General features: G+C 50.0%; 2 protein-coding genes across 4 annotated transcripts; both read right to left on the reverse strand.

Moving 5' to 3' along the window:
• Window positions 1-2,700: 2,700 nt before the first annotated feature.
• On the reverse strand, window positions 2,701-5,594 carry Etv2 (ets variant 2). 3 transcript variants are annotated; one of them, XM_006539542.2, is made up of 7 exons: window positions 5,187-5,594; window positions 4,846-4,935; window positions 4,660-4,746; window positions 4,393-4,452; window positions 3,698-4,174; window positions 3,074-3,186; window positions 2,703-2,919 (listed from the first exon to the last, which is right to left on the reverse strand). In XM_006539542.2, the coding sequence occupies exons 1-7, from the start codon at window positions 5,230-5,232 to the stop codon at window positions 2,719-2,721; spliced, it is 1,074 nt and encodes a 357-aa protein (XP_006539605.1). In that variant the 5' UTR covers window positions 5,233-5,594; the 3' UTR covers window positions 2,703-2,718. The 3 variants fall into 3 exon arrangements, with proteins under 3 accessions (NP_031985.2, XP_006539605.1, XP_006539604.1); XM_006539541.2 differs by having other exon boundaries at window positions 4,660-4,749; NM_007959.2 differs by lacking the exon at window positions 5,187-5,594 and having other exon boundaries at window positions 2,701-2,919; window positions 4,846-4,937.
• A 4,485-nt stretch (window positions 5,595-10,079) lies between these two features.
• On the reverse strand, window positions 10,080-19,313 carry Rbm42 (RNA binding motif protein 42). Its single transcript, NM_133693.2, has 10 exons — window positions 19,023-19,313; window positions 18,669-18,804; window positions 16,816-16,900; window positions 16,645-16,719; window positions 15,004-15,069; window positions 14,752-14,927; window positions 13,911-14,243; window positions 13,584-13,701; window positions 10,393-10,587; window positions 10,080-10,305 (listed from the first exon to the last, which is right to left on the reverse strand). Exons 1-10 carry the CDS (start codon window positions 19,160-19,162, stop codon window positions 10,193-10,195), a joined length of 1,437 nt encoding a protein of 478 aa, NP_598454.2. The 5' UTR covers window positions 19,163-19,313; the 3' UTR covers window positions 10,080-10,192.

A 19,313-nucleotide genomic window follows, 5' to 3' on the forward strand; every position in this document is an offset into this window, starting at 1 on the left:
CAGAGTCAGGGGGATTTCTGAGTTCGAGGTCAGCCTGATCTGCAAAGTGAGTTCCAGGACAGCCAGGACTATACAGAGAAACCCTGTCTCAAAAAAAACCAAAAAACCAAAAACCAAAACAACAACAACAAAACAACAACAAAAAGAAACCCTGACTAAGACAAACCCCAAAACCAAAACAAACAAAAGCAAAAATAGAGAATTTTCACTAAGTCACCTCCTAGATCTGCCTTGCTCACGCACTGTGGAAACAAGGACTTTGACTGGATAGTAGTGGCACATGCCTTTAAATCCCAGCACTCAGGTGGCAGATGAAGGCAGATCTCTGTGAGTTTGGGGCAGCCTGATCTAGAGAGTGAGCCAGCCAGGGCTACACAGAGAAAGCCTGTCTTGAAAAACAAAACAAAACAAAACAAAACAAAACAAAACAAAACAAAACAAAACAAACAAAAACTCCCACCACTACTACCACCAGAAACAAATCTCTTGGTCTTGTCTTCTGATGGAAACATTCTTTGCTCTCCTGACTTCTTCTCTCCACCCCACTCCCAGACTTTCTTCCTCCTGGGCTACATAGTTTCCTCCTTTTGGGCTCTCATAATCCTCTGGGTTTTCTCCATCATGGTCCTAAGGACTATGGGCTCGTCCTTTCTGATGGCAGTGAATGTAGGTTATGCCTGTTGTGGTTAGTGATGTATCTTCAGCATCACACACAGGAGAGTTACACAGTAACAGCCCTCTGAGGGCTCCTGGAGTGGGTTAAGCTTCCTGTAGGCCTTTTGAAGGTCTGATTCTGTGCCTTCCAACTTGGAGTGCCCATGGTTGTTCTAAGTGTACATTAGGTCTAATTGCTCAGATTTCTTCTACAACTAGAAGGTGCTCAGCAAAGCCTTTTTTGAAGCTTGACTTTCTTCCCTCCCTCCCTCCCTCCCTCCCTCCCTCCCTCCCTCCCTCCCTCCCTCCCTCCCTCCCTCCCTCCTCTTTCTCTATTTTGTTTTGTTTTGAGACAGGGTTTATCTGTGTACCCATGCTGTCCTGGAACTCACTCTGTGGACCAGGCTGGCTTTGAGCTCATAAAGATCGTTGCGCCTCTGCCTCCTGAGTTCTTGGATCAAAGGCATGCGCCATCATGCCGGGCTGTGAGCCTCTTTTCTTCAAGAAGACAGAGCAGATAAACTTCCGAGATGGGGTTGTATAGCTGTAATAACACTCTTACTATAATAAAATGTTCAAGTTGGGATACTTTATAAGGAGCATAGGTTTGTTTTTGGCTCGTGGTCTGGAGCAATAAGATCCTAGCTATAAAACTGTGGCTCCGAGCAGGGTCCAAATGATTATGTCATTTCACTACTTTATGGGTTGTTAAATTTTTTTATTTTATTTTATGTGGATTGGTGTTTTGTCTGCATGTATATCTGAAGCTGTCCCCCTAGACGTGCAGTTACAGACAGTTGTGAGCTGCCTTGTGAGAACAGCATCCTCTGGAAAAACAGTCAGTGCTCTTAACCAAAGAGCTATTTCTCCAGCTCCATGGAGTTTTGTTTGTTTTGTTTTGTTTAAATAAAAAACAATGTCTTGCTAGATAGCTCAGGCAGGTCTGGGGGCCCTAAATTTACAATCCTCCTGTCTCAGTCTCCCAAATGCTATGAAATTAGCAGCCTGAGTCACCACTCACAGTGAAATGACCTTCTTGCTGGTCATCTTGAGATATCACATAGTATGAGACTGAAACACCCTTGTGTGTCTCTAGCTCTAGTTATAAAACATCAGAATGCAACCATGGGGACTTCTTCTTAATCATCTAATTATTTCCAAACAGGCCACCATCTCTGCCACAGATTCACTTTCTATGCTCTTAATATATTTAACATAAAACTTCAGGGATTAAACTCTTAGATAAATTTCAGAGGATAAACTATTGTCAGTTTTGGGGCTGGAGAGATGGCTTAGCACTTAAGAGCACTGGACCTCTTCCAGTGGTCCTGAGTTCAATTCCCTGCAACCACAATGGTGGCTCACAACCATCTGTAATGGGATCTGATGCCCTCTACTGGTGTGTCTGAAAAGAGGGATGACAGTGACTGTGTAGTCACATGTATAAAATATACAAATCTTTAAAGAAGTCCAATTTCTTTAAAAAGTTCCTACTGGCACACAATAAACCCTACAGACTACTTACCTCAAACTAACCAAGGTGAGAGGTGCAGAAGATGCAGAGAGAGCAAAGGCAGTGGGAAGTGGTGGGACCTAGATTCCTAAGGCAAGGAAGGGCTGGGGAAAACTGGCAGGGAGGGAGCAAGGGCTTTGTAGTTTACAGGTTCCTATTGGAAGGGGGCGGGTCTGGTCCTCCCTCCTGGGTCCTCTTAGAACTAAGGACTAGTTTGTAGTTCTGGTAGGTCTGGAGCCCCTAATTTTACGATTCTCTTGCCTCAGTCTCCTGAATGCTGTGAAATTAGTGACCTGCATCATCACTCATAGTGAAATGGCCTTGATGGTCGTCTTGAAACTAAGGACTAAGGAGCTATGACGTTCAGTCTAGGGACCACGGGAGGGAAACACTCGATCAAAAACAGACAGGGGTCCGGATACCTCAATATGGCTGGAGCATGAAATGTCGGGGTGCACATTTAGGCTCCCTTGACAGGTCGAGTAGGTATCAGTGAAAAAGAAACAGACACCAGACACGCAGGTTCGACAGGGTTGTTTTTGTTTTTTGTTTTATTGGCCTTCTGCACCTGGCAGATGCCCCATATCATCCTGATAGGCGAGGACAGGCACACGTCCCCCGAAGCGGTATGTGTACTTGCGCCCACCACTCTTGAGCACGATGTCGCGGCGGTAATAATAACGTAGACCTCGACTCAGTTTCTCATAATTCATTCCCGGCTTCCTCTTGCGCTCGCCCCACAGCCGGGCCACCTAGGAAACAATCTTGAGGTTAGAGGGACCAGGGTCTTAGCTGCTATGGGCGGGGCGGGTCTCAGTCCTGATGGGCGTGGGGGGTTGTGAGTGGGTGGAGGCGGGGCTGGGAACTAGGTAAGTTGGGCTTGCCCAGCAAGGGGAGCTGTCTCACCTCTTTGGGGTCGCACAGCTGGAACTCGCGGCTATTGCCCGTCCAGCGGATGCAGCTGCTGCGAGCCCCGTCGTGGAGCAGCTCCAGGAGGAATTGCCACAGCTGAATGGGACCTGACAGAGAGAGAGAGAGAGAGAGAGAGAGAGAGAGAGAGAGGTGAACGCCAGGCTTCTCAGACCCAAAACACTGCGACGAACCTAAGAGTCGGGGAGCCTTCACTTTGAAGGCCAAAAGGTTCAGGTTCTCGCGATTTAGGACCCAGGAGTCCAGCTCTGTTCCTCATCGGGAGTCTGTGAGTTTGGATCCCTCCATAGTAGAGACCCAAGAACCAGTTTCAGGAACTCCTGACAGCTTGAGCCACATTAGCCTCCCCACCTCGAAGACCCAGGAGTCCGAATGCTCTTCTTTCCTCTCACATAACCTAGGGGCCTTTTAAAATGTTGGTCCCTAGAAAGTCAGTTCCGTCCTCTCACCCGTTCCCTCTTCTGATACAAAACCCCTGTCCTCTAGTTGCCTGTTTCCCGGATCCCTCCTCCTTTAGTTACCCAGACCCCTCCCCCAAGGTATCCAGGCCCAGTCCTAATCCGTTTTGCTTTACCTCTTCTGCAGTTTGCAGCCTCTTACCTCGGTGGTTAGTTTTGGAGTAGCGAGTCAATGTGGCTCTATCAGACTGCTTGTTCGATTTGGAGGGCGTGGTGAATGCTGGACTCTGGTGCCCCTCGAAAGGGATGCTGCAGTCCTGCAGCCCAGTATTCCACGTGGTGGTGTAGTCCGAACCGGCAGACCCGCCCCATGACATTTTATAGTCCTCATGCGCTTCCCCGCCCAGGCCATTGTCCCAGTAGGTGGCGCCACTGGGGCCCACAGAACAGTCCCAGCTGGTAGTGCTCCAGGCAGCTGGAGGGTGCGACCACGAGGGGACCCCTCCTGCCGAGGTGGCAGGATTCTGGCCGGTCGCCCCTTCAAAGCCGACGAAGGGGGAGGGGCTCGTGCCAGGAGGGGCAGGGCCTGGCGTCTGTGAAGCACAGCTCCACGGGTCCGAGGTGTTGCATCCCAGGTCTGTCCAGTCTCGCGACCACGGAAGGGGGTGAGCAACGGGCTCTGCGAGGAAGACAGACCTTAAACAAGGGAAGCCCAGGAGTCCTGGTCTCCCGCACCCTTGGGAATTTTAGGGGAGTTTTGGCGCCTCATATGGCCTTGAAAATGTAGCTGTCCCCAGTCTTAGTTCTGGTCCTCTTGTATACTAGGGGGTCTGAACTCAGCTCTAGTGTGTCAGGACCCTAGTTCCTCTCTTTCCATCTCCATTTTCTACCACTCACCCGCCTGGAAAGGTACGTCTTCGTGAGGTAAAGCGGGGTTCCAGTCCAGCTCTGGGAACCCTATGTTGGACAAGAGAGCTGAGTTTAGGAAAGATGTGGGCAATGACTTAGGGACCTCAGCCATCCACTCACACCTCCTTCAATTTCGATTCCAAACATGTTACTTCCTTCCCGCTCAGCACCCTCGCTCCTTCTAAAAAGCCCAGGATCTCCCATTCCTCCCCCTCCCTCCCCCCCAGCACACAGGGGTTCAAGCCCAGCAACCACCTTTCCAGCAGCCTTCTACGTTCATTGGTGTGATCGGTGTGTCCTCTTGTAGAGCCACTTCAGGGAAATAGAAACCAAATTCCGCTCCTTCTGCAGGCAACAAGGATGTTAAGTCCCGGCTAGGTGTCAAGGGGCCCGCATCCTTGGAGCCTTGCATACACTTTGTCCCAAGCCACAGCAGCTTACCCAGTCCTGTCAGCTTGTCCCCAGGAGGCACTTCCTGCAGTGACGCCTCATCCCAGTTCCACAGGTCCATGGATGCTTGTTCTGACGGTTCTGGTTGAGAAAGGAAAGTTCTAAGGGTAATGGACAAGATGGTGACATTTAGGGACCCAAGAATCTGCAACCCTTGTTTCCCTCAGACCCAGAGTAGACGTCTGCAACCTCCTTCCCCAGGAAAAGGAATATTGGTTTCCAGTTCCTTCACCCTCTCTTAGACGCTTAAATCCAGGTTCCCTGCATCTTGGTGTTCCCCTGTCCTTCCTAGTTCAGACACCCAGGCATTCAGTCCCCAGTTCGTGGCTCACCTCTGGCAGGTTCCTTCTCTCCTAGCCAGGGGGGTTTCAGCCCCATTTCATACCATGCACCCTTCCCGGGGGGCCTGATAGGGGAGGGGGAATTTTCCGAGACGTCAGAGCTGGGGGTCGCAGCCTGGGTCAAGTTGCAGGGATGGGGGCGTGGTCAAGCTGCACCCCCTGCTTTAGGGATGCGCACGGGTCCCTGGAACGGTCCCTTTTCGGGGACGAATTGGGCTTGGAAAAGAACTTGGGGAGCAGGGGCAGGGCAGGAATGGGGGTGCTGAGGTCTAAGGGGTGCTTACGGGGTAGTGGGGATGGGGTGAGGGGCTTGGACAGGTTCCCCATCTTGAGGATTTGGTGGTGTGACATGAAAAGTGGTGGGGGAGGAGGGTCTGGGGTCAGCTGGGCAGCTCTGGGCTTATCTGCAACAGGAAGAGGGATTTCCGGCCAGATGCCCCCTTTCCCTAGCATCAGCCTACGTCACAATCGGCAGGGTGACAGACAGCCAGATCAGGGTGGGGTGGAGGAGAATCCAACCCCGAATCCCTTACCAGGCACAGGGAGGGTGTCCTGGAGCTACTACCGAATAATGGCAACCATAATCAAAATAACATCGTTATGGACGATAATAATAGTAACCACTGACGTTAAATGAGGGTCTTCTGGGTCCGAGAAGTCGTGACAACGGGCCTTCATTTAATCTTCATAAGGGGGGAATTTATGGAGGGGGAAATTGAGGCATGTTTTCTCCCATTTCTTTTTCTGTCTGGGCTTTCTGGGCTATAGCAGTCCCGAACCATTGGAGAATTTCGAGTATGAACTGAATGTGAGTTATTGCATGAAATAATTTTATGTGTGCAGTGATAGGTTAGAAAATGGAGTCATTTAGAAATGAAGAGTTTTGTTTGAAGCTTACTTCAACTGATTCAGAAAAGAATCACATGCATAATGTGCAAAAGTATGCAAACAATATTTGGGATATAGCGACACCAAAAAGTATTTGCTTGTTAAACTAAAACTTAGTAACTAGGCATCCTGTTATTTTGGTTCTTTGTTTTGTTTTAATTTGCTAAGTCTTGTCGAACCTTGGCTTCAGTAACTTGGCCTCAGACAATGCTGTGTTCATTTTTTCTAAGTACTTGCTTAGTAAATATTAATAAGTAAATATTAATATGAAAATATATTTGAGGCCATTTTAATACTAAAAATTTACTTACTGGCTGGACAGTGCTAGCATACACCTTTAATCCCAGTAACTGGGAGGCAGAGGTAGGTGGATCTCTGAGTTAGAGGTCAGCACAGAGTGAGTTCCAGGACAACCAGGGCTATAAAGAGGAACCCTGTCTCAAACAAAACAAAACAAAACAAAACAAAAACCCAGAATCACACCAATCCAACAAAAAATACTTACTATAAATGAGTACGTACTCAATATTAAAAGCATTTTTATTTCCAGACATGGTAGTGTATGCCTTTAACTCCGGCACTAAGTAGGCAGAGGAAGGCAGATCTCTGGGATTTCAATGCCAGTCTGGTGTACATAGTAAGTTCCAGGCTAGCAGGGCTTACAAAGTGAGACCCTATTTAAAGGTAATAAATACAAGTATTTTTCTTTTATTTGTTCTGGCAAGTGCTCTACCATTTAGCTATACCACTACCCTTAACTTTACTATTGTTGTTGTGTGTGTGCGAGGATGTGCATGTCGAAGTCAGAAAACAACTTTGTGCAGGCCGTTCTCTCTTTCTACCTTCACATGGGGATTGAACTCAGGTCGTCAGACTTGTGTGGAAAGCACCTTTAGCCGTGGAGCCCGCTTTCTCTCTCTCTCTCTCTCTCTCTCTCTCTCCCTCTCTCTCTCTCTCTCTCTCTCTCTCTCTCTCTCTCTCTTTCTCTCTCTTTCCCTTTTTTCAGAACAGGGTCTCACTATGTTGCCCCAGCTGGCCTCAAACTCACAGACATTTGCTTCCATCTGCCTCCTGAGTGCTAGGATTAAAGGCATGTGCCACCTTGCCTAATATTGGTTTGTAGTGTGGGTGTGTGTGTGTGTGTGTGTGTGTGTGTGTGTGTGTGTGTGTGTACATTGTTAGAGGCTCTTAGCCTCTTCTCCCACCACATAGATCCTAGGGATCAAACTCCTGTCAATGGGATTGGGGCCAAAATGTGTGGCTACCCAGTGAACCACCTCACTCATCTAAACCTTTGATTTTTAGAGAGAGAGTATTTGATTACGAAGTCCAGGCTGGCCTCAGATGGAACTGTTAACCCTCCTTCCTCCTCTTCCTAGATTCTGGGATTATAAGCATGTACCATGATGCCTAGCAAAAATTTTAAAAGAAAAGATTTCTGTGTACGAGTGTTGTCGGTCTGTATGTCTGTGCAGCATGTGCATGCCTGGTGCCTGTGGAAATCAGGTGGCATTGGACCCTCCGGAAATGGAATTGTGGAAGGTTGTGAGCTACCATAGGGGCACTGAGAACCAAACCCAGGTCCTCTGCAGAGCAGCAAGTGCTCTGAAGCACCGAGCCATCTCTTGATGGCAGAACTGGCACAGAACTCTCATTCTTTAGTATTTGGGTGAGAGACACAGTACAGCTCTTCCATTCTGCAGAGAAACAGAACCCCCAGAGAACAGTCTCTTGGGCCTATGCTTGGACCCAGAGTTGAGTGAGCCAGGGACTGCTGGGGAGATCACTGGTTCCCTCCATCCCCCAATTCATTCATCCTCCAGGCCTGAAGGGTCCTGTTGGTCTTCTTGCCCCAGGCTTCCTTTCCCTGAGGCTGGCCTCTCCTGTCTCCTGCTTCCCTGTGGTCCCTAACCCTGGATCTGTTTCACTCCTGGGACACTGTGTCCTCCATCTCTCTGTACCTTGCTAGTACCTTGTACTTTTATAGTTCCTACTCTACCTAGCCTCCCCCATCCATATATCTCTGCTTGTTGTAACATTTGTGCTTTGCTCTTTGACAATTCCTTTTCCTGGGTCACCTTTCCATCTCCTCCCTTACTCTTTTAGTTGCAGGGAAGAACGGGGATTTAGGGTAGGAAGAGCTGGCCACCGGGAGAAGGGAGCCTAAGGGTTTGGGGCCTGAGTAGTCCACTCCAGGTGGCAGGGGGCTAAAGGGCATTTCCTGCCTGGGAGGGAGGCCCTCACCCCTGTGGCCAGACTGGAAAATGTGACGTCAGGGAGGGAGTTGTAATGTAAAGAGTGTGGGGGGGAGACAGGAACAGAAGAAATTTGACACCTCTCCAAAGTCACCTTCCTGGAGAGCCTTGGCATTGTCTCTCCACTCTCAGGCCCCAATCTTCCTTAATTTGTTCCCTAATCTAGGCTTCTGATGGCTGTGTCTCTGGCAGACCTCCATATCTTCTTCCTACACTCCAGCCCGGTACCTCTGCTTTCTAGCTTGGGCATGCCCAGCGTCTATAAAGTGCTGAGTTCTGGGCATTTCCTTCTAGATCTTTTTCTTACTTCCTTTTCTTTCTCCCCATCTCCCCCTTTTTCTTCTTGAGACATGGTCTCATTTTGTAGCCCTGGCTGTCCTATAACTAAGTAGACCAGGCTGGTCTCAAACTCAGAGAGATCTTGTTGCCTCTGCCTCCCAGTGCTGGGTCTTATTCTGTGGAACCCTTCCCAGTTCCCTTCCCCGTTCATACAGGCATACGTAGTCACCCTCAGCTGAGGAATTTCCCTTTGCAGGCTTTTGAGAGAGGGTCTTGCTATGAAGTGCACACTGGCCTTGAACTCATGGTGATCTTCCTGCCTCAGTTTTCCAAGTGCTGGGCCTCTCCTCATGCATCACCAACTCGGGCTTCAAGCTTGAAGCTATGTATAGACCCCAAAGGAACAGATAGACAGTAGGTTTGGAGAGGGGAGAGATGGAAACCCAGAAGCCTACAAGAGATGCTGAATAGGGCTCAGCAGAGAGACTGTACACACCGCAAGTCCACAAGGTGATCAAGATAGTTTCTGAGCCAGAGATGGTAGTCCACAGTGGGATCCCAGCACTTGGGAGACTGGGGTGGGAATGCAAGCTTACCCCCAGCTGGGACTACAGAGCTAGTTCATACCAGATTCCTTTAGGATGTCTCTATCCTAAGGTCAGTTCCTGGGCTTCCCAGTCCATGTCTGGGTTGGGGTCCATGGAGACAGCATTTCATGAGCTCTAGGAGCTGATGGTAACCAGTGTCCCCAGCACTGCCCAGATCCTGGAACAGATGCAAGTCTACCAATGGTGGCTGTGCATTCTAGTGCCAAGAGCACAGGCTGGAGTCAGAAACACAAACCCAAGCTAGGCTTGGCTTTGATCTTTTAACAGTCCCTCTTCTTCAGATGGAATGGGCTAACACTTGGCATGCACATGAGAATTTAGGAGGCTAGAGGCTGAGGGTAAGGCTCTGATGGTAGGTGCCTACCTAGTATACACAAAGCCCTAAATTCAATTCCCAGTACCCCATAAACTTGGTGTGGCAGTGCATACATATAATCCTGGAGAGTGGAGTCTCCCCTTTTAAAACAAGTTCTTGTTATGTAGCCCAGGTAGGCCTCAAATGCTTGCTCCTGGAGTTTGTTGTAAACCACATCCATGTTTGAGGCCAGCCAGGAACATAAGAGATCCCATCAGAGGGAGCCGGTGAGTGACTCAGTGGGCAAAGATACTTCTTGCTACCAGGTCTGATGACCAATCTGATCCCTAAAGCCCACATGCTGGAAGGAGAGGGAGAGAGCACACACACACACACACACACACACACACACACACACACACACAATCAGAAGACGTAATAGCCACAGACCAGACGCTCAACATTGCTCATCTGAATGTTTGCTAGGTAAACTTTCAAAGTTCTCAGTTCTCAAGTAGGGTGAGCCAGGCCCTGTTGGCCAACAGTTTCTAAGTCCAGTCAGGGATGGAAATGAAGGTAATTTATTGAAACTGGTTTTGGGACAGGCGAGTGGACAACTGTTGAAAGGAGCTAGCGCACAGCCGGGTGGGAGCGGGTGCTTAGCCACAGATCCTATCTGAGGCCCAACTTTTTCTTTTCCTTCTGCTTCTTACGGACCACATCCAGGTTCCGGTCCTTCCACATGCTTTTGCGAAGCTTGATGGGGCGTGAGCCCACATACTTCCCTGTGGGAATGGAGGGCTCCAGGTCAGACTTGGGAGGTTAGGCTTCTACCACCCCCTCCCCCGCCCCCCGGGAGAGGGCTCACTCACCATTCATCTCTCGCATGGCGCGCACATAGTCACTGGGGTCTTTGAAGCTGACAAAGCCATAGCCCTTGGTTTTGCCTGTGCGCTTGTCACGGATCACCTTAGCCTTAAGGAAGGATGGGAAGCGGCTGAAGGCTCGTGCCAAGATGTCATCGTTCACCTCATTGCCCAGATCCCCGCAGAAGATCCGGAAGTCATCTGGGATGAGAGAGAAGAGGTCGGGTCAGCACATCCCAGGTGCTCCTCCATCCCCAGAACCTTCAGTTAGTAACTGCCAGTATCCATCAGTGTCCATGTAGTGCTGAACCTTGAGTCAGGCAGCCTTACGGGGAGGCCTCTGGGACTCTCTAGGCCTTCCCCACAGAGGTAGAGGAATCAAGCTACTGCCTGAACTTACATCAAGGAGAGCTGGGAGTTCAGGCATCTGGTTGCAGAGTCTTTCTCTATTTTCTCTTTGAAATAGGTTGTTATGTAGTAGCTCAGGCTGGCCTCAAACTCAATCTTTCTGCCTCAACCTCCATGCTGGAAGTACAGGTGTGAACACACCCAGAGTCTACACCTTTAACCCCCAACAGCACAGCCATCCCTCACTTACTTCTTTCTACAATGAAGTCTCAACTCTGTCTTAGCTTTAGTCTGTCCTTGGTCCTTTGAGCCTCTAACACTCACCAGCCTCCTGAGACACCTCATTCCTCCTTATCTGGGCCACCTCTGAAAGTCTGTTTTAACTCCACGTTGATGTGAGAGCACAGACACGTTGCCTGCCCCTTCTCCAAGGAGACCTCTATCACCACTCTTGGGTTTATCCTGAGGGCCTGCGCCTCTAGAAGGCATGCTCTTGAATTACTGTCTTCCTCCACAGAAATAGAGATGTGAGACTCGAATGATCAAGTAAACTGCACCAGGCTACAGCCCTGTCCCAGGAAGGAGGCAGCAGCTGAGGGCTATGGCTGAGGCTGCTTCATGGCTTCCAAGGTGATTAAAGATACTATTTGAGAGTGAAATAGGCTAACCCAGGAGGAAAAAGCCTGATAACCTATTGTGAGATTTTTCTAGCAAGTCCATTGACCTAGCAACTTAGAAAACATTTAAGATATAAGTCGGACATGCTGGCAAAACCATCTTCATAAGAAAATGGCTGCAGAGGTGCGTCCTGAAGCCAAGTATCCACAAGCTGACCTCTCAGCTTAAAACTTTTATTTTTTGGAAGGTGGAGGGAAGGGTCTCACTATGTACCCTGGCTGGTCTTCAACACCCAGAGATCCACCTGCTTGTGCCCCCTGGCCAGCCCAGCTAACACATCTTCGGGGGCAGGTACTCGTCTCACTTCTTACAAGAAGCGTGCTTCCGGTTGAGGTTCCTAGCAAGGTCTGTAGGGGCATTCAAGGAAGCAGAGGCGCCACCAGAATATCCCCTGCCCTCCTGGCTTTATGTCTGTGAACCTGGGCCAGCATGCAGGATGCTGGCTGGAATGTAGACACCCTCTCTGCCCTTCTGCATGAATGGTTACTCATTTAGTCTGGGTTTAGGATTTATCTAGCTTCTTTTTTTTTTTGGTTTAGTTTTTCAAGACAGGGTTTCTCTGTGTAGCCCTGGCTGTCCTGGAACTCACTTTGTAGACCAGGCTGGCCTCGAACTCAGAAATCCTCCTGCCTCTCTGCCTCCCCAGTGCTGGGATTAAAGGCCTGGACCACCACACCTGGCTGCTTCTTTTTTTAAAAGAAAAAGTAGCTTTTTTTTTGGAGACAAAGTCTCATGATGTAGCCCTGGTTGGCCTGGAAGTAGCTATTGTAAACTAGGCTGGCCTTAAATTCATAGGCATCTGGCTATGTAGCCCTGACTGGCCTCGAATCCCCAACATCTGCCTGCCTCTGAAGTGTGTCATCATACCTGGCCTAAAGTGTTTATTTCTTAAGTCCATGTGTATGTATCTGTGTGGGGGAAGGTGCACATGTGAGCGCTGCTGTTCCTGGAGCTGGAGTTACAGGTAGTTTTGGGTGGCTTCATGTAGGAACTAAACTGAGGTAGTAAGTACTCTTTCACTACTGAAGCATTTCTCTACTGTCAGCTTGTTCAATTTTTTTTCTGCACAATTGGGAGATGGAACTCAGGGGCTCACATATGCTAGGCAAGTGCTCCACCACTGAGCTGCATGCCCAGGCTCTGTAGGCCAGTGTGATCAGAACAAAGAAAAAGAGCAGAAGCTGGGTCTAAGTAAAGAACACCTGTATGTAGTTCCAGCATTTGGGAGGCTGACATAAGAGGCTGATAAGCTCACGACTAGCCTGGCTTGTAACTACATAGAAAGCTTGTAACTACATCAATTATAATTGTTTTCCTAGCTGTTCTAATAGTATCATGAGAGAATATCTTCCTTAGGTGCGAATTCTGAGGTATTTAAAAACAAAGTAGTAGGCTAGGGATGTTAAGCAGGTGGTAGAGCTGAGCGTACCCCTGGGTTCAGCTTGGCACGGCATAAACTGAAGGGTGGTGGTACATGCCAGCCTCACATGCAAAGGCAGAAGGGGCAGAAGTTCAACACCTTACTTGGCTAGATAATGAGTCTGAGGTCCATCTGGGCTACATGAGACCCCACCTCACAAAACAACAAAAATAATTTCAATTCTCATTTCAAACACAGGGATGACTTTGTGAAGGCAGGATTCTATGGATGCCTATCGTGCACATGTACATGTGTACGTGTGTGTGCTCGAGTGTGTGCGCATGTGCGTGTACGGGTTGGGGGATACGGGAAACCTAAACACACAGGAATAAAACAAATACATCACAATGTTAACTGCAGAATCTAGGTCATTCACTGTGCACTGTGCGCTTTCAAGTTTTCATATAAAGTTGAAACAAAATCCTTTTGCCCTTCAGCAGGCCTGGTTCCCCACAAGTAAGGGTCTGAAAGCCCTCGATAACAATCGGCCATGGCGGCTCACACCTGTAATTCCATCCCTCACAAGGCTAAGCCAAAAGGATTGAAAGTTAAGGCCAGCCTGGGATACAGAGAGGCATCACCAAAGCCCTAAAGATCAATTATGCCCACCACTTCCCAACGTGGTGAGGAGAGTCCTGCCCTCCAGCACTGCGGAGTCCCCCTGCTTCCTTTTCCATGTTGGTGGCCCTGAAAACTGAGTGCAGCCTGTTCTTGGATGGGTAATATCCAGCCTCTTGCTCTGGCCACTCACCGGCATCCCACTCCAGCAGGCTGGGGTCCTCCCAGCTGCTCCCCGCTGCTGTGCGAATGCAGCGTTTCAGTTTCTCTGGCTTGCCTTTCTTCTTGTCTTCACCCAGTGGCTCTGGCACCTATAGGGGGAAGGAAGGGAAGGGTGTTGGAAGTCTCATGCTCTGCAACGTCTCCAGCCATGGCACCTTCCATTCAAGCACTAGATCTGCTTCCAGACGTGGAGTATGAGGGGTTGCCTCCCCTCACCCGGCACCCTCTGTGTGTGGAACTCATAGGCTTCTGGTCTCTCCTGGCCCTTTCTGTCCCCTCTCCGCAATTCCCTGCTTACCTCTAGGGCCATGAGGCCAGGAGGAGGCTCAGGCCGAGGGGGCCGAGGTCGTGGACGGAGAGACAAGAGCTCAGGAATTCTCAGCGGAGGCAGCAGGCCACGTACCACCTCCAGTGGGAGGGGCAAGGGCTCAGGCTCAGGCAAGGGCATGGCGAGGGCCAGCGGGAGGCTGGGGCCAATGACTGCAGGCCCAGCTGGGGCTCCTCCTGCCCCCACTGCCACTGCTGCGCTAGCTTCCTCCAGCCCAGCCGCTGCGGCCACTACTGCCTCTTCCTTGTCCTTCAGGCCCAAACCAAGGCCTAGGCCTAGCTCTCGTGGAGCTGCTGGCTCTTCCTGTGGGCAAGGAAAGGCTGTTAGGGATGGGCAGCTCGCAGACTGGCATTTTACTATCCCCACTGTGTACAGAGCAAGGGTCTGGGAGCCAGGGAACCGTGAGCAAAGAAGTACAGTAGCTGGGCACAGAGAACTGCAGGCAGCAAAGGAGATGCTGAATGCACACAGGGAAAACAGAAACACAGGAACTAGTCCACAGTAGGTGTCTCTCTTTGGACTCTCTTCCACACAGGAGAAAGCTGGGCATGGTCCACATGCCTCATCATTTGGGAGGCTGAGAGGCAGGAGGACTACAAGGTCTAGGGCAGCCTGAGCTACATAGTAAGTTATTGGCTCCAAAGAGCAAAGAAAACCAAGTTTTTGGGTTTTCCCCCCCATACAAAGAAATAAAAGAATAGGGGTACAAAGGTGCAGAAGCAAAGTTGGGGAAAGAAAGACTTCATGTAAGTCAGAACTGGGGGTCCCACCCGGGCTGGGGGACCCTTTAACCATAGCAGTCTCCACTTACCAGGGGAGGTCTCAGAGCAGCCATAGAACCCAGGGGTGGTCCAGGTGCCCGAGCCATTGGTGGCAGCATCATGGGTGGTCCAGGAGGCCCAGGCAGAGGGGGTCCAACCAGGGCCTGGTGTGGAGGCCTCAGGGCCATAGGTCGGGGGCCACCAGCTGCAGAGGAAAGGGCAGAATCTGTCAGGGTGTTAGTGGGGGAGTCCCATGGCTTGGGAGAAATTGCTTGGCAGGGATCATGACCCTGGCCCCTCACCTGCTCTCTGTAGCACGTGGGGGACGAAGGCAGGACGCAGGATAGGGGCCCTCTGAGGGGCCACAGCTGTGGGAGAGAGAGATGGGGGTGTCATGGGGGAAAGGGACACTTGGGACAAGGCGTTTGTGTAGGTATTCTGAGCACCCAGGAGATCCTGGAGAAGAGACTGAGGAGCCGTTTAGAAGATGAAGCAGTCTTGCCACTGAATCACTCAGCACACTGACTGTGAGGACTTCCCGTGGGCCTAAGCCTGCTGGGAACAGTGCTAGGAACCCAGCAGACCACACGGTCCTCTGGGGCTCTTGGTCCAGGATAGGAGGCAATCCATGCACTGCCAGAGAAGGGCAGCCCAGGGAGCTGTCAGAGGCAAGAGCATCCTGACCCAGCCAGTAGAGGGTGTTTGTGGGGGAACTGGAGGCCTCCTGGAGAAAGGAACCCATGAGCTAGGACTTCAGGATAATGAAAGCAATCAAGCAAAGGGTGAGCAGAAATATCACCACCATGGAGAGCATTTATAAGGAAAACCTTTCCCTTCTGGTACAGGCGATACTCCATAGGATATAGGTGGGGGTGGGGATTGGGGAGCCCCAGGAGAAAGACTGGAAGGCATCAAAACAGCTTTTCTAGCTGAGCCATGATATCCTTCCGAGGGCACGGCAGGATAAGGAGCTGGGCAGGGTGACCAAATCAGATGTTCACTAAGTTACTAAGGAATAGATGTTAACATTTGTCATCTTTTAAATCAGATTAAAGAGAAAGACGGGGAGAGAGGGACATGCTAGTAAGTGTAGTGCTCAGGCGGCACACACAGCAGATTTGAGTTTGTGCCAGCCTGGGCTGCATAGCAAGGTCTTATTCTAAAAGCCAAGGGCTTGGATAGAGCTTAGTACACAGCACACTTTCAGCCCTGGGTTCATCCCCAGCACAAGAACAGAACAGCAGAATAGCATTAATATATAAAACACAGTTAACAAAATTTCACATTCAACTGAGAACACATCTCACCACATATTCTCACAAGTAATGTCCCAAAACCTAGCTGGATGTGACTGTGTGTAAGTGTGGGCAATGGCGGTGGACAGGAAGGTTGGAGGGTCATAGCTGATTGACATGCAGCAGAAGAGACAAGGCCCCTTGACTTGCTGACATCTCAGCCATGCTTGGAACTCCTGAATGAGCTGGAGCATGCGCCGCTGCATGGAACCGGGTCACGAAGTGTCCTGACTACCAGTCAGCCGCCTGGTGCTGGTCTAGACAGCCCGTCTCCCCTCGGTGGAGATTTAGTCACATGTTTACTATGTGACAAAAATCAAGAGTTCTGCCCTTCACAAAGCTTGCTTGTCAGAGGAAGTGAAAGATGACAAGCATAGTAAGCAGTGAAGAGCTGGCTAGAAGGTGCTGCAAGCTGGGGAGAATGCCAAGCTCTGCAACGACAAGTGCAGGACTAACTAGACTAGATCTGAGAGCATCCGACTGAGTACCGTGACGTGACTTGAGACCGTACGGAAGGACATGGTCAGGGATGTACTGAGTGAAGACAGTATCAGGATGGAGATAGGGATCTGCAGCAGGGCAGAGCCAGAGTTCTTGAACCCAGACAAGTGTGCCTGGCCAAAAGTGAGGTCTTGGTCCCCAACCTACCTGCTCGCCTCAGGAACATGGCCTCTCGAGCCTCAGGACTGTCCAGGTGACCACGATCGGCAGGGCCAAAGCCAACTGTGGGGAGGAAGAGATGAGGATGGTGGGAGGCAACCTTTGGGCACCCCCTTTTACCACCCTGCCTGAAACAGGACCCCTCATTTTGTCACTTACCTGGGCCCACAAAAGGAGGGCCTCCCACCATGGGAGGAACAACTGTGGCTGCAGCAGCTGCCCTGGCCTCCAGAGTCTGTTGGACCTATTGGGGAGGAGTTGTGGCTCAGAGATGCTGGCTCCCCTGGCAGGTTAATACTTTTACCCTTTATTTTATGGGTCTGGTGACCAGTCAGAGTCTGCTACAAGGTCTCTTCACTGGGGCTTCTGTCGCCATACTAAATAAAGCTATTTTTGTTGTTTTTGTTTGTTTTTCAAGACAGGGTTTCTCTGTGTAACCCTGGCTGTCCTGTGACTCCATCTGTAGATCAGGCTGACCTCAGACTCACAAAGATCTGCCTCTGACTTCCAAGTGCTGGGATTAAAGGCATGTGCCACCACCACTTAATAGCTTAAGCTTTTATTATTAATATCTCCCAGGATCAACTTTTCTGACTCAGTTCCCTACAGCACTATCTCCCATCCAAGGACTAACCAGGGCCCTGTGATTTCTGAGAGCAGGTATGTTCAGAGTGAGGCTGCAGACCCCACACTATCTTAACTAATGTTCGACCTGTTCTCCCTGTTGTCTACCTCTACCTTACCTAGATTATTAGCCTCTTTCTCCATCTCCTTGAACTCACCCTTGCTCTCTCTAGTATATTATCAAGACAGCCAAAGCTACATGCTTAACCTATAAGTTGGACCATTACCACCCACCTTAGAATTCTCTAGTAGTTCCTCATTTCATCTTAAAGTGGCTCAGAAGACCCTGCTAGATCTAGCTTCCATCACTGTTTTAATCTTCTCCATTTTCCCTTTTGTTTGCTCCTCTCTAGCCACTGACCTCTCTGCTGTTGCATGAACAAGACAATGCTGTCTCAGTCTTTGCATGGACAACTTTTTGCCTGGGATAACATCACTCCAGACATCTGCATGGTTCAGTCATCTCATTTATATCTTTGCTTTACTAATACCAGATCAAAAAGGCCTTCCCTGACTGCTAATAAAACTCTTACCACTTTGTAAGGTCAAAGAAACAACGGGAACTTTTCTGTTTTGTTTTCTCCTATACACCCCTTGCTTAGAACAGTGCCTAGTGCTGAGAAGGCACAAGAGTGCCTTTGATCTTTTTTGTTCCCTCCACAATGCAAGGGATTGAACCCACGGCTTTGACATGCCAGGCATGAGATTATTACTAAGCTGCATCCCAGCCCACCTAATAACTGTGAACAGAATAAACACGTTTTCTCTGCTGGTGTTCCTCTAAATAGTTCCCCCCTGTTTCCTTCTTTCCTCGGCTTCTTTCTTACAGCTGACTATTAAGCACCTGGAATATTATCCATGAGTCTTGGGAATGACAACACAGATATACATTTTAATATTGTTTTGGTTTTTTTGTGGTGGTAGTGGGCTTAGAAAATAGGACTCTGCCAGGCTAAGTGCTCTACCACTGAACTACACCCCAAATCTGTGAATAAAAACTTTCAAGAGATTTTTTTTTTTGTTTGTTTTTCGAGACAGGGTTTCTCTGTATAGCCCTGGCTGTCCTGGAACTCACTCTGTAGACCAGACTGGCCTCGAACTCAGAAATCCACCTGCCTCTGCCTCCCGAGTGCTGGGATTAAAGGTGTGCGCCACCATGCCTGGCTCAAGAGATGTTTATATAGAATAATCTAACACTGCAGAAAGTTCTACCGGACAGGCACTGTAGAATATTAGTTTCCAATGGATTAAATATACTGTCTTGCATCCTGAGTCCCTGGCACTTAAGTGGTCATGCCAGCCAAAACATCAATCGCTGTCCATAGATAAGCCCTTATTGGGACCAAACCATTCTGTTCTCCCGACTCAAGCTGTAGCTCTCACCTTACCTGTTGGTATGTGTTGGTGGCGATAATTGGGCGGATCACAGGAGCTGGGGGGACCTGCATCGCTTCTACCGTGGGCACCGCAGGCACAGCAGTTGGGATTCCGGTCACCGGAGCTCCCAATACTTCTTGCTCAAACCTGGGGGAGCGGGACAGATACCATAGGTCAGGTCTCACCAAGCCTGAGGTGCTGGGTACTTCTCCACCGCGCCTTCATCCCAGCTAATGCCTCCCCGCATCCCTCGGGTCCCACGGCCCCTTATGGAACCACATCTCAACCTTCTGAAGACCTGGAGGCTACAGGGTTAATTGGGTTTGCCCGGGAACAGCTTTTATTTCTCCTACTCAGGGCCTTACAGGGCCATCTCCGCCTCCATTTCTTTCAAGCGTTCCTCGCCGCTCTTGCCCGGGATGCCGACACCAGGCCCCGGGACCACCGGCCCTCCCGCCACCGGGAGTCCCGGAGCCGGCCCTGCTCCGGCCATCGCTGATGCCATAGCCTTCACCGCTCCTTCCAGCAGCCGCAGCGGGTTCTACGGTCGAGTCCCTGTCGTCTCAGGGTGGGAGCCGGCCGATGACGTATGGACTACCGCGACGGATGCGCTGCGTGAGGACGTAGTTTAAGAACAGGGGCTGAGACTTGGCCAC

This window comes from Mus musculus, chromosome 7 (assembly GCF_000001635.26).
Source record: "Mus musculus strain C57BL/6J chromosome 7, GRCm38.p6 C57BL/6J".
NCBI lineage: Eukaryota > Metazoa > Chordata > Mammalia > Rodentia > Muridae > Mus > Mus musculus.

Coding starts and splice junctions, on each gene's coding strand:
- Etv2 (XM_006539541.2), bottom strand. CDS start 5,232: ATGGGGCTGAAACCCCCCTGGCTAGGAGAGAAGGAACCTGCCAGAG. Junction 4,453..4,659: donor CGTAGAAGGCTGCTGGAAAG/GTGGTTGCTGGG, acceptor TGTCCAACATAG/GGTTCCCAGAGCTGGACTGG. Junction 3,187..3,697: donor CTCCAAAACTAACCACCGAG/GTAAGAGGCTGC, acceptor TCTCTCTGTCAG/GTCCCATTCAGCTGTGGCAA.
- Rbm42 (NM_133693.2), bottom strand. CDS start 19,162: ATGGCATCAGCGATGGCCGGAGCAGGGCCGGCTCCGGGACTCCCGGTG. Junction 18,805..19,022: donor ATGGAGGCGGAGATGGCCCT/GTAAGGCCCTGA, acceptor CCGCTCCCCCAG/GTTTGAGCAAGAAGTATTGG. Junction 10,306..10,392: donor CGCCATGCGAGAGATGAATG/GTGAGTGAGCCC, acceptor CCATTCCCACAG/GGAAGTATGTGGGCTCACGC.